This window comes from Didymella exigua, assembly GCF_010094145.1.
Source record: "Didymella exigua CBS 183.55 unplaced genomic scaffold M421scaffold_13, whole genome shotgun sequence".
Taxonomy (NCBI): Eukaryota; Fungi; Ascomycota; class Dothideomycetes; order Pleosporales; family Didymellaceae; genus Didymella; species Didymella exigua.
This window is the reverse complement of record NW_022984787.1, coordinates 64,517-76,472: the sequence shown is the minus strand read 5'-3', so window position 1 is coordinate 76,472 and position 11,956 is coordinate 64,517. Positions and strand designations below refer to the sequence as shown.

The window sequence follows — 11,956 nt, the reverse complement described above, 5'->3', positions numbered from 1 at the left end:
TGCGTCTGCGATCAAGCAGGACGAACGCACAGGCAGAGGCATAGCCATACATTATCCCGATCCAAAGACGCCTGATGCATCGGCAATTAGAGCATTGTAATCTTCTGTATCGCACCTATTTGACTGCGGCGATGAAAGCTGCTCAAACAACGCTGGGACTGAGTGGAAGTTTATTTTTACAGTTTGCGTGTCTCAACCGTCGCCAACCTCGTATCGACATCTGGTAAAGCGGATGATCTGCAGACAAGGCTGGCGTAGCGCGTCAATGAGTACTGAAACTTGGGACCGGAACATTGACGATTCGGAACGTGGATGCCACGATCGCTGCAGCAATCGAGCCTGGGGCATGTCAACGATCGTACTTGGCCTGACAGGAGCGGCATTTCCGTGTTAAATTATGGTTCTCAGCCTCTACCGCAGAGGCACAACTTCATCTCTCCACCTCTCAAAAGGCCTGCCCGCACCTCGCCCAAACGCGCTTCGGTCTTGTACACCAGGAACCAAGCCAGGCAATGCGCGACCAGGATGGCGACAGCGAACACGAACGTGACGAACCCCATGGCGACCAGCAATATTTGCCATAGCGGCATACTTATCTTGCGGTCTTTACCGGAAGGTCTTGGGGCGCCTATGGGAGCTTGCTTTACAACGTCCTTAGGGCTGCTCTTGCCAGTATCCATTGGACTTTGCTTCGCAGAGTTTTCGGAGGGATCATGACCCGTCACTTTTCGATGTTCATGAGGGATGGCTTTAACGTCGTCTTGTCGGGATTTCGGTGAATCGGTCGAAGGGTGTTCGCAGGGCTCGACAGACAATCTTGGACAAGAACGAGGGCACGTTTGGCAGAGCAGACCCCCTCCAAATGGGTAGGATTCCTTGGCTGCCGTTGATGCAACGTTAGGCGGCTCTGGGACTGTGGATTCAGAGCCAGAATGACCAGAATGGTGGCAGCGACACCTTCGGTGCCCTCTGGTCTGGATAGGTGGGGTGCTTTGCGGTAGGTAGGTCTCAGAGAGCAGCGGTGATCCATCAAGCGGCGACGGCAAAGACTCTGAATCGGTCGGTAGAGGTGGCATGCTTGCAGTCTGTGAAGGCCTCGACTGTGGCTCACTAGATGGTCCAGCTTTCATGCCGTGCGATTGCGATTGATTCTTCGGTGGAGGACGCCCATTCAGTATCTCATGCGGTGATTGCAATCGGTCATACTCGCTCCCGTCCATCTCAGTCACGGGGTCTGGCGGGAACAATCTCCTTGCAAGACCTCGTGCTTCCAAATCCCGGCCCGTTTTGCGTGGTGGTGAAGCGTCCGTAACAGCGTGCCACCGTCCCACGGGACTCTTCCCAGCGAGCTCAGTCCCTGCAAGCTGCCTTTTGAATGGCGGGTCCCAGGGCTTCTTGCCTGCTCTCGCCTTTCTCAGCTCGACTTCTTCTTTCGACGAGCGTCTGCCGTCCGCACACGCGTCGCCTTGGAAGGTGGCCCTGGATGTACCCGTATACCATCTTCGTCCACCCGAGGGCGCCGCGGCGTTTCCAAAGCCACTTTGCTCCTGCTCCGGGTCCGCACTTGCGATTTCGAGACTGGCCTCGGACCAGGATCGTGCGAACCGTCGCAGGACCTCCCGCGCTCCCGATGGTGATAGTGTTCGTTGTCGTAGTAGCGTGGATCGTGTTTCTGCCTCGGTCTCAGCGTGCACTTCCTTGACGGTCGCGAAGCGAGGCAGCTGTACGCAGATGATGGGTAGGCAGATTGCTAGCAAACAGGAGACGAGGATGATGTGCCCTGCCATGGACCGTAGGTTGCAGTGTAATACTTAGATTTTCGGAGTCTTGCGCTGGAGGTTTTGTGTAGGATAGAGATGATTGAGGGTCGACGCAGGACAGCAGTAAAAGATATCTCGTAGGTAAATGCTGCGTATGATGGTGCTGATGCCTGCGCCAGTCGATAAGTGAAGTGCTACAGTCCTGCAAGCCGCCCCTTCCTGTTCATTTTTTAGCAGCTTACTGCAGGCAAGACACGGGAGGCACCCACGACTGACAGTGGTCTGCTGCACGCATACTCACAGTATTGGGTATCATTTGAGGCCGTACGTTTTGCAGGCTGTGCAATGGTGACAGAAGTTTGTACACAATGTCTTCCACCAAGCTTCACTCTTCCATCTCTTCACTTTCGCCTTCTTCCACTCCCGCCGTGTTGCCCTCATCGTACCCGCCTTCGCCCTCCTCTTCGTCCGAGTCTGACCCTTCGCCCTCGCTCTCGCCTTCGCTGCCAGGGTCGAAGTCATCGTCCTCTTCCTCGTCGTCTTCCTGATCTTGAAGCTCCCGTTCTGCTTTCTGCAGTTCTGACTCTTCCTCTTCAGCCTGCGCGCCAGCTACAGCTCCATTCTCCTTGCCCTTGTCCGCCGGCGGGTTGACGTTGAGCTTCTTCGCGCGTCTCTCGGCTGCCATGCTAGCATCCTGCAGCCCGTGTTTCTGAACGTACTCATTTATGCCTGCAAAGTTTTCCTGGTCGAGCATGCTGAACTCGATCTCTTGTGTTTGCGTGGTGATGACAAGGTTGAACGTGTTGCGCAAGACGGCAGCGTAGGCTATGCTGTTCACGGCGGCAAAATCGAAGAAGGCAAGAGGCTTCTTGTAGCCGTAGAGGATGCCAACGGAGGTGAAGAATAGGTAGCCTAGACAGACATGTCAGTGTGGATCGTGGTGTTGTGGTGCATGTCGCGACGCACCTTCTTTGCTGCCCCTGTGTGCCTTGACGTGGTACGCCTTCTCGCTCTTGCGATGGCTCTCGGGAATGGCGCTGGCGAACTCATCTGCATCAGGGAAGATGACCTCTTTACCAGTGCCCGCTTGCATCAAGCAGTGGTGCATCGCCTCTGCCATCGGCCCCGGTCCCGGATCCTCGCCCTCGACAATATTTTTCCCCGTCGCCTCCTCAAACGTCCACACGATCGGCTCTGGCGCGGAGGCTTTCAGTTCGTCCGGGACTGGGTTCACACCATCGCCGTGGACGGGAATGACGATGAAGTTGTACTGCTTCTTGGCTTTCTCCGGCACGGGCAGGCAGAAGACCTGGTCCACGTCCGTCCACGCCAGCGCAAACTCGACATTGCCAGAAGGGCCAATCGCTCTTATCCCACCATCCCTCTGGTCGACAAGTTCAAGTGTGAACTTCTTGCGCTGAGGTATCGAGAAGCTGACACCAGTGTATGTCTTGAAGGCTCGCGTCGCGGCGCTCGTCAGGCTTCCACCGACGCCTGGTACGGGTACAGCTGCTGTGCGCCCTGCCGCTGCGCCATCCGGTGCGCCATTCGGTGCGCCATTGCTCTCCTCAAGCTTGCGTTTCTTCGTCGTCGATTCGGCAGGCGACTGAGACGTCTGGCTCAGAATGAACGCCGAGATATCGCGAAAGAGCATGCTCTGCGAAGGGTCCTGATCTATGGCGGCGTGCACACGCTTGCGCAGATCTGAATTGGCTGCAAATGCAGCATCGATCTCCTGTGGATGCCGAATGGGTACGACTGGCGCTTCAATGGGCTTAGCCGCCGGCGCCCGCACCGGCAATGGCTGTACTGGAGGCTGGCTGTTGAGCGCTGTGAACGCCATGGTCGTGTGTTTGGGTGTTGGTGAGGAAGACGCGCCCGCGCGGACTGCCCAAATTTACGGTACGTCGCTGACATCACAGAACAACCATGCTTCTTCACACGCTTTACGCCTCAATAAACATCCAACGTTTGTTTACATGCAGGGTAGTTGATCATTTTATAAATTGATTATCGTTCATCATTTGAATATATACAATCATCCCCACCCAACATCCCCACCTTCAATCAAGCCCTGTAGCGGCTGGGAACTGCAGCCTTGAGGAGTTTGGGGAAATTAGGCGTACCCAGACCTGTGACAGGGTCCCATCCAGCAGTCGCGTTCCAGCTGGCATACGGGATGACGGGGCTGCCGTTGGGTGGGCCGTTGAACCTGGCGTGGCCGTCGCAGCCCGTGCTTCCACCGAGGACAACGTCGTTCAGCGCATGAGGGTTGGAGTACAGCAGCGGGTTCAGGAAACCCAGGGAAGGCTTCTTGGACCTCAAACGGGCGTCGTTGAGAAGAGCTACCATACCACCGAACGTAGGCGCAGAGCAGGATGTGCCCTGGAAACCCTTGAGCACACCCTGGTCGTAGACAAGGTAGTTTACGCCCTGAGCGGCGACGTCGGGGAAGCCACGGCCGTGACGGTTGAAGTAGGGCTTGTTCTTATCACCGAGCGTGTGGAAGTAGGCCTTGATCGCATCGTCCTGGTATGAAGGGCGCGGCCAGTAGTTGGAGAAACCACCAGATGAGAAGTAGGTAGCCGTCTCGTTGAGGTAGCGGGTAGAGCCGACAGATGTCACCCAGGGGCAACTGGCAGGGTACTGAGGCTGGAACATGGTCGTATTCTTGCCGTCGTTGCTCTGGCAGGCGGAACCGACACCAGAGTCACCAGAGGAGAAGATGACACTGACACCGCGAGAGCTGAGCTGAGCGAAGAGATTGCAGACGGACAAAGCGTAAGACTTAGGGACGCTCTGCTCGTTCTCGCCATACGAGGTTGAGATGACCTGGGGGAGGTCCTTCTGCGACATTTTCAGGACGTTTTGGAGAAATGCAAGGTAGGGCTCGTTGGCGCTGTCAGACTCTTTGGGCTGATCGAGATCTGCGACCCAGGGACCGCGGCCACCCGTGCTGAACTCGGTGACGGGGAGGGGCTGGGCCATACTGAGCATGTACTGGGCGTCCAGGTTGGCCTCACCACTGTCATCGGAGGAGTTCTGGTCGTTAAGACCGCCGTTGTACTGGATGACAGTAAAGTTCTGACCGATGGCCTCCGGGAAGAAGTTCTTTTCGAGCAGAGCCAAGTCGTTGTAGCGAGCGTACTCCTCGAGGTAGGAAGCGAAAGCTGCCTTGCTGCCACTCTTCGCTTCAGGCGTGTAGTCGATCTGGTAGAGCTGCTTCAAGCACTTAGGGGTGATGCGAACATCACAGTTAACGGTGGCATTGACGCTGGCGGCTCCCTCAATGACTTGAAGACCGGATATCTCCCTTCCGGTCTCGTGGTTTGCGCGAATGGCAGCGAAGCGGGTGGTAGGCTGAACGAGGTTGATGTAGGAAGCAACTTCCTCAGGCACAGAGTACTCAAGAGCACGAAGGACCTTGCGGGGCTTCGCCTCCTCAGAGACGTACCAGGCGAACTGGGTCTCGAGCATCTTGTTGGCAACGCCAACAGTGGTCTTGAAGGTGACCCAGTCGGCATCCGTCTCGACATTCTCAACACCGGCAGCCTTGAGCCAGGCCGCCACAGAGGAGGACGCCTCCTCGGTGGGGAGCAGCATCTTCTTCATCTCCTCATGCGACTGGAAGTGCTGTCCATACTTCTTGTTGCTGGGGGTCGACACATCCATGACGTGCTGCTCGAAAGCCTCAGCATCACCCTGCTGGAGCGCAATCTGCAGCTTGAGGACCTGGGAATCGTCGGCGAGGCCGGTGGCCTTCCATCCTGCGATCAGTCAATACGTGCCATAGAGCAGTAAAATTCGATTGTACGTACCCTCAGGAACAGCAAAGAGCTTCTCGAAAGGTTCTGCAAGGCCCCTTGCCGCCAACAAGGAGCCGATGAGGAAGCTGAGAACAGGTGCCATGTCTACTACTGGTGCGATTGACTTGAGCGAAAGCACTGCTGTCCAATATGGTACCGTCCCGTGTTTAAGTACTCTCGACCATGACCCCTCGTACCTGCATCTTGTGCCTACATCTTGTCTCTCAACTGCCTTCTCCAGTTAGCCGTGAATCGCCTGTCGCACGTTGCTATCGGCACAAAACCAAGCAAAGTCAAGCCTCCCATCGTGGGTCTTGACGAAGCTTGGATGACCTCAAGCTCCTGCCATTTTGGGCACTAGGGCGCGATAATATGCCTGGCGCTCCGTGCCTGCCAGGCTTTAGTCTGCATTAGAAGGAGATGAGGTTATACCGCTGGAGAACATGATTGGCGTAAGAGGTGCTGCTCCACCGCGTTTCGCAGTGTGCACTCGATCCACCTTCCTAGAACGCGATGGCACGATAGGGAGAGTGACTAACAATCGCAACGACAACTTGCTCACCAGCGACAACTTACAAATGCCACCGGCTCGATATTATAAGATTGAGGGCCCACAGTGGCTGCCGCTCACGACCAACGACGAACAGACTGCCGTAAAGCTCGAGACAGGTTGTCAGATGTCGACTGCGTCACACGGCGAGCAGCCGCAAATGACTGAAAATATATAGAACACTACCAATGTTGAATTTCACATACGACCATAGGACGTTGAAAACAAGGCTTCCCGTTCGCTCAGCCCTATTTAAGCAACGTACCGGCGGATTAGTAGTTAGGTGGGTGACCACTAGCGAATACCCGCTGTTGTATGTTTTTGTTTTTTGCTGTCACCCATTCGCTTGTCGCCTGAGGCGCCTTGAAGCGGCTGTCGTCAACGTCTCCTATAGCCGTTGTGTGTCCCGAAGACGGAACTGCTCTTTGCACAGGTGGAACGGACGTTGGAGCATTTTAACCAAAGATACAGAGAGCACGTCCCTAGCAGAGACTCTTTATCAGGCGTAGAGGATATAGCTCTAGCTTTTTCCACCTTAACAGCTTAAAGGTACTTTGTTACAATCTGCAAGCATGCTAACTTTGGAAAGAATATCTGACGGCTACAAAGTACAATATCTACACACTTTTGCCGCAGGATCGGTCCGACTTTGCCCCAATAAGGAACAGCAAGACCACCGTCTGTTTATCTATCATCTTTACGACCAACCCGATTATTCCCAACACTCTCCTCGGCCCGTGATTGCTATCCGCAAGGCTGTGACTCGAAGGCTAATACCACAGTTCACAGTCCGCACCCAAATTACCGACTGTTGGAAGCTCTCAACCTTCATGTCGCGATTGTATTGCAGCGCTCCGGGCCCGATTCGCTTTGTGACTAGATGGGCTTCATAGTCTATAGATGTAGCTATCAGGACGGCGCTGCGTGGCACACATTTATTACTTCCTAAATCCACCGTCTTTTCCCGAGTACGACGGCTATACATGGACGGAGAACGCCTGACATAGACATTCCATATGATGACCAAAGAAAACCGACCAGCCCTGGAAGACGCTAGTCCGAACGAGGTGCACCTGGCCTGGGCGAGATCAGATCCGCGTTATCTTGCAGGGTTGGCGGGAGATGGTGAAAGCAGTGACGAACGCTGGACGTGGTGTGATTTTTATGTACATGTTGACACCGAGGCCCTCTAATCGTGTCTTGAATGCATTGTTCTTCCTATAGGAACAGGAAGTGTACGATTATCCAATAACAGACGGAGCTCATGACACGGCGCCTTTTGTCAAGATTGTTACCTGTCGGGTCAACCCTAGGTATGACAGGCTGCAAAAAGTAGTAGAGGATTTGTATGACAGAGAAAGGTTGCAATGAAAGTGTTCCTGCCAGAAGAAATGACCACCATGTACGGTGAAGTCAGAGATGGGGTGTTCGACGAATGGTTGAGTGGTCAAGGCTGCGATCATGATGGTATGATTTATTCCTGGCGTCTCGCACATGTGTCACAATTACCGCTGAGCTGAGCATTTCAAAATGGTTCCTATGCGAATCTCGGTCTTGATCTTTTTCAACCTGCCCTTTGGCCTGTCCGCCTCCACCTTTCCAAACTCTTCAAATGACGGAACGTTTCCCGTCAGCGCCCAGGAGGGGCGATTCGACGCGTTACACAAACGCGCTGGCGGACGTCGCATCTTCTGTGCGCCAGAGCTGGAGCCAAGTCGACGGTGCAGAACACCCCTAGCGCACGACGGAGATGTACTTCGTCGATATTCTCCAGGCCGTTCTCCCACTCAACGTGGGCCTGGACGACGCCACGACGCATCATTTCCTAGCACTGTACAGCTTGAGAAACTGCCTCCTCTCACAAGACGAGCCCGACTACGACAAGATGGCGGCAGACTGTGGTCTCAACTTATTGCGCCTTGTAGCAACCGTGGTTAAATATAATGCGCAGTCGCAGTGCACGTCCTTCGCTGCTTCGAGCCCAGACGACACGAGCGCTGGGGGCATGGAGTGGATGGATAGGTTCCGGAGTGAGTTGGCTAGGTATGGCATGAGCCTTTCGGACAGAGGGTGCTTCGCGTACGAGTCTGAATGAAGAGGGGGCAGACATCCTCTGTTGGATACTTGACTTGGAGTGACGTGGAGCGCGACTTGGAATTTCAAGGACATGTGGATATTGGAGTTGGACATGTAGGTGGCTAGCAAATAGTCGTTCTCTCATTCTTCACGTAACCATGACATACTCCAAAATCGATTATAAAAACCCTTAATATCGCACCGCCAAAACGCCAACGCACGCAAATCACGTACAGCCGAACGATCAAAACACCCCAGGAATGCGGCCCTTCTTCTCGTTGCTGCCGAGCTCCTCCTCGCTCCAGCGGCTGCCAGCGCCAGCGCCGACCTTGCGCCCGCCCTCCTCGCGCTTCACGCGGCACCACAGACTGATGTCCTTGTCCATGACAAACTGCCACATGACGTAGACCCAGCTCTTGTGCACGGGCAGGTCGTCGTAGAACTCGTGCGCAATCCGGTTCAGCTGGGGCAGGCGGGTCCACGGCACGGCGGGGAAGTCGTGGTGCTCGTTGTGCAGGCCGACGTTATACGTGAGCAGGTTGAGCACGCCGTAGTACGAGTACGTCTCCGGGACAGGGAGGTTGCTGGCGGGGTTGGTGGCGTCTTTCTGCCCCGGCTTCTCGAAGACGTAGTGCTCGGCGATGAAGTGGCCGGCGCAGGGGTGCAGCGAGCCGGCCAGAAAGCTACTCAGGATCAAGTAGGCCAGGGCGCGTGCCCCGGCGAAGCGCACGAGGGCGTAGTCGAAGGCCAGCTGAGCGACGATGTTGAAGAGGTGCATCTTGGTCAGCGGCAGGTTGTAGATGAACATGGGCCGCAGGGCGTAGAACAGGATCTGGCAGGTGCAGAAGAAGGCCTTGCCGGCGACCGAGTCGAGAAACCAGGCCTCAAAGGCCGTGGGCAGGTCCGTGTCGAGGCCGTTGACGCCAAGCGACTTGTGGTGGGTGAGGTGGTACGGGCGGAACGAGGCGCTGTACGGGATGCCGATGGGCAGGTTGGCGAAGACGGCGATGAGGCGGTTGGCCAGCGGCGCACGGAAGGCCAGATTGTGCGAGATCTCGTGGATGGCGAGGAACAGGTTCTGGTTGGCCGTGGCGCCGACGACGTAGGCGGTGAGGAAGAAGCGCCACGACAGGAAGGGCGTGTCGCGCAGGAGGACAGCACAGGCGATCTGGATGGATACAACGAGCAGGACGACGTATTTGGTGAGGGGCTCGGGGCCGCAGAGCTTGGTGACCTGGCGTCGTTAGGATCAGGTTTGGGGCGTAGGATATGTGGCATTGAGGCATTGACATACCTCTGGATGGGCCTTGATAATAGCCATGCGCCGTGTGCGGTGCGGCTCCTCAGTATACGTCCAGAAGAAGTGATCTTGGTCGTGGTCCGCCTGCGCCGGCGGCTGCTGCTTCTCAGCCGTGACGGTAAAGCTGCGCCTAGCCGGCTCGCGGGGCGGCTTTGTCATCGCCGTCGTCGTGGAGGCCCGCATTGTGGGAGATATTGTTGCTGCGAAAATGAGTGTGACTACTTCGTACTGGCCGTCGTTACTGTGCGAGCGACGCCATGTCGAAATGTCTGCGGCCGCTGAGCTCCCCTGGCTTGGCGGGGACCCTGTGGAGGCGAGGACCGGGGGCGGTGGGCTCGCCGTCCGATTGGCTAAGAGCAACGCCACCCGCCACCGCCCATCAGGGGCGCGGCCAGACTCAGCGCCTGCTTGCACGTTTTTGGCGTGCACGTGTCTTTGGCTTGCACGTGTCTTTGGCTGGCACGGTCCTTGCTTGCATATATTCAATTTCTAGAGACCTGCTCGCATGCTGGGCTTCCTGCGCCTGCCATTGAGATCGCGCCAGACCTCCCTCGCAACACCGCGCCAGTTGCCCACCTCATCATCGTCGCGCCCGCGCTTCATGAAGCTCGACCTCCTGGTCTCGACAAACCACACGCTGGCCCAGTAGCCCGCGCCTAAGCCCGTGAAGACGGCGCTCAGCCACACAAACAGCAGCGCTGTTGCTCCCCGACCAATCTGAACCCCGACCGTGTTGCTGAAGCCACCCACAGCGCCGACAAGCACGGCTATCGCTGACGCTATGACTGCGGCGAGAAACGCGCTCGCGCTCGCCAGCGCAGGCCAGAACACGTTGGCGTAGACCAGGAGACGCGAGTGGGGGAAGTACACGGCCGGCAGAACCGAGACGGCGGACATGAGTGACGCGACGAGCGCGATGACGAGGAAGGCGAAGATGGCTACACGCAGCGCGTTCAGGGTGCCCAGGATGCTTTCGAGCGAAGAGACGAGCTTGGCAAGCAGCGGGACCGACACCCGCGTCTCGCCCACCACGAGTGACGAGCGGATCCTCCTGCTCAGAGCTGATAGGCCTGCGTCCTCGTAGCTACGGCAGTCGTCGATCTTGGCTCTGTCCGCGTTGCTGCCGTCTTCTCCGGCGCTCCCAGAACAGACCTTCTGGAGGTAGGCGTAGTAGAAGTCCTTGATGCCTGTCTGATTGACCAAGTTCGTGACTACACCGTTGATAGCATCGCCAAGTCCATCATCGACGGCATCCGTCAGGTTGTTTGCAAGATTGCCCAGCAAGTCGCCAAGGCTGTTGAGAGGGCTGTCTGGATTTTCTGGGTTGAGAGGACTGTTGGTCGACAAGGGATTCAGCGAATCGAGCGGATTCGATGTGGAAGACCCTGATGCGGGAGCAGCCGGTGTCGTCGACGAGGCGCTTGCTCTCTCGAACGTGACTATGTCTTGACCAAGCCTGGAGGTATTCAGCTGCATGCACGCGTTAGATTCATAAATTGACTGGCTGACAAGTGACGTACAGCGACAAGATATTGCCCCTCTAACACGCCCACGTTCTGTCCAGCCAGCACCACAACTAGACTGAGGGCGAATGCGGCGAGCGACAGTATGAGTGGAAACACACCAGAGAATCGGTACTTCATCAGCACTCTCTTTGGCGTCTTCGGCGGTGCGGGCAGCGCCTTGAATGTCGATTGCCGTTGGTCTCCTAGGTCAGGTTCGATGGAGATTTTCTCCTCCTGGAAGACGGGTGGGTGCTGCACGGTAGCCTCCATGGTATGCGCCGTCTGTACAGTCGCGGTGCGCCTGATACAGAGAGTCGTGCTATCGCATCGTGAACTACGGCTCAGTTCACATTAAAGCTCAAGTTAAGAAGAGCAGTAGGTAGAGGGAGTGGGGCGTTCACGCAGCCATGACGCTATGTTTCAGTACACTAAGACGAAGCGAGTTGTTTCTGGGAATATTCCTGTCCATGGGTGTGTGTGGGCAATAGTCCCGGGCAGGTGAGCTGTCGCACCAGCGGGGGGGGGGGGGGGGGGGGGGGGGGCGGTTAGCCTGCGAATGCGTTAGCACCCGCAGACATATGAACGGCCTGCCTGGGTCGTGCCGTTCGCAGACTGAAAGCGCGATGAATCGGGTTGGTGCTGCTGGCAAGCTCCAAGCGAAGATATGGCTAGACTCGATGTCGCGCACATGTCGAAAGATGCATCTACGTCAGTACAAGCACCATGAAACAGCGATATGACAACAATGCCTTTCCAAAAACAAACAAGTCCAATGATCGTTCTCGACGTCGAGGTTGGCAAGTGATGATGCAAGCTTAGACCTTGTCCAAGCAACAAATGGTGCGACATGAACAGCTTCAGTCATCTGTCAAGACACGGATGACCTCAAACCGGCATGAAGCAGCCCAGAAGATGCCGGAAAGGTAATGCGATCGCAATTTTCACCTCTTTAGGCTGCA

At 56.2% G+C, this 11,956-nt stretch overlaps 6 protein-coding genes across 6 annotated transcripts; all 6 read right to left on the bottom strand.

Annotated features, from left to right (window-relative positions):
• Nucleotides 1-404: 404 nt before the first annotated feature.
• Nucleotides 405-1,787, bottom strand: M421DRAFT_92243 (uncharacterized protein; the record flags this gene model as incomplete). The annotated part of the gene is made up of 1 exon (XM_033598021.1): nt 405-1,787. One exon carries the CDS (start codon nt 1,785-1,787, stop codon nt 405-407), a length of 1,383 nt encoding a protein of 460 aa, XP_033448746.1.
• A 358-nt stretch (nt 1,788-2,145) lies between these two features.
• Nucleotides 2,146-3,603, bottom strand: M421DRAFT_100838 (Rtt106-domain-containing protein; the record flags this gene model as incomplete). The annotated part of the gene is made up of 2 exons (XM_033586571.1): nt 2,146-2,672; nt 2,727-3,603. 2 exons carry the CDS (start codon nt 3,601-3,603, stop codon nt 2,146-2,148), a joined length of 1,404 nt encoding a protein of 467 aa, XP_033448745.1.
• A 107-nt stretch (nt 3,604-3,710) lies between these two features.
• On the bottom strand, nt 3,711-5,912 carry M421DRAFT_420385 (tripeptidyl-peptidase 1 precursor). The gene is made up of 2 exons (XM_033592462.1): nt 5,579-5,912; nt 3,711-5,527 (listed from the first exon to the last, which is right to left on the bottom strand). The coding sequence occupies exons 1-2, from the start codon at nt 5,667-5,669 to the stop codon at nt 3,828-3,830; spliced, it is 1,791 nt and encodes a 596-aa protein (XP_033448744.1). The 5' UTR covers nt 5,670-5,912; the 3' UTR covers nt 3,711-3,827.
• A 343-nt stretch (nt 5,913-6,255) lies between these two features.
• On the bottom strand, nt 6,256-6,444 carry M421DRAFT_62465 (uncharacterized protein; the record flags this gene model as incomplete). The annotated part of the gene is made up of 1 exon (XM_033595970.1): nt 6,256-6,444. A coding segment is annotated over one exon (189 nt), but the record flags the coding sequence as incomplete, so codon positions are not given.
• Nucleotides 6,445-8,245: 1,801 nt separating this feature from the next.
• On the bottom strand, nt 8,246-9,758 carry M421DRAFT_147793 (sphingolipid delta4-desaturase). Its single transcript, XM_033587550.1, has 2 exons — nt 9,487-9,758; nt 8,246-9,426 (listed from the first exon to the last, which is right to left on the bottom strand). Exons 1-2 carry the CDS (start codon nt 9,673-9,675, stop codon nt 8,437-8,439), a joined length of 1,179 nt encoding a protein of 392 aa, XP_033448742.1. The 5' UTR covers nt 9,676-9,758; the 3' UTR covers nt 8,246-8,436.
• A 223-nt stretch (nt 9,759-9,981) lies between these two features.
• M421DRAFT_62912 (uncharacterized protein) lies at nt 9,982-11,267 on the bottom strand (the record flags this gene model as incomplete). The annotated part of the gene is made up of 2 exons (XM_033596016.1): nt 9,982-10,703; nt 10,973-11,267. The coding sequence occupies 2 exons, from the start codon at nt 11,265-11,267 to the stop codon at nt 9,982-9,984; spliced, it is 1,017 nt and encodes a 338-aa protein (XP_033448741.1).
• Nucleotides 11,268-11,956: the final 689 nt, after the last annotated feature.

Excerpts from the sequence above, each read along its gene's own strand:
- M421DRAFT_420385 (XM_033592462.1), bottom strand. The coding sequence starts at position 5,669 with ATGGCACCTGTTCTCAGCTTCCTCATCGGCTCCTTGTTGGCGGCAAGG. Across the intron at positions 5,528-5,578 it reads GCTCTTTGCTGTTCCTGAGG|GATGGAAGGCCACCGGCCTC; the intron begins GTACGTACAATC and ends GACTGATCGCAG.
- M421DRAFT_147793 (XM_033587550.1), bottom strand. The coding sequence starts at position 9,675 with ATGCGGGCCTCCACGACGACGGCGATGACAAAGCCGCCCCGCGAGCCG. Across the intron at positions 9,427-9,486 it reads TTATCAAGGCCCATCCAGAG|GTCACCAAGCTCTGCGGCCC; the intron begins GTATGTCAATGC and ends TAACGACGCCAG.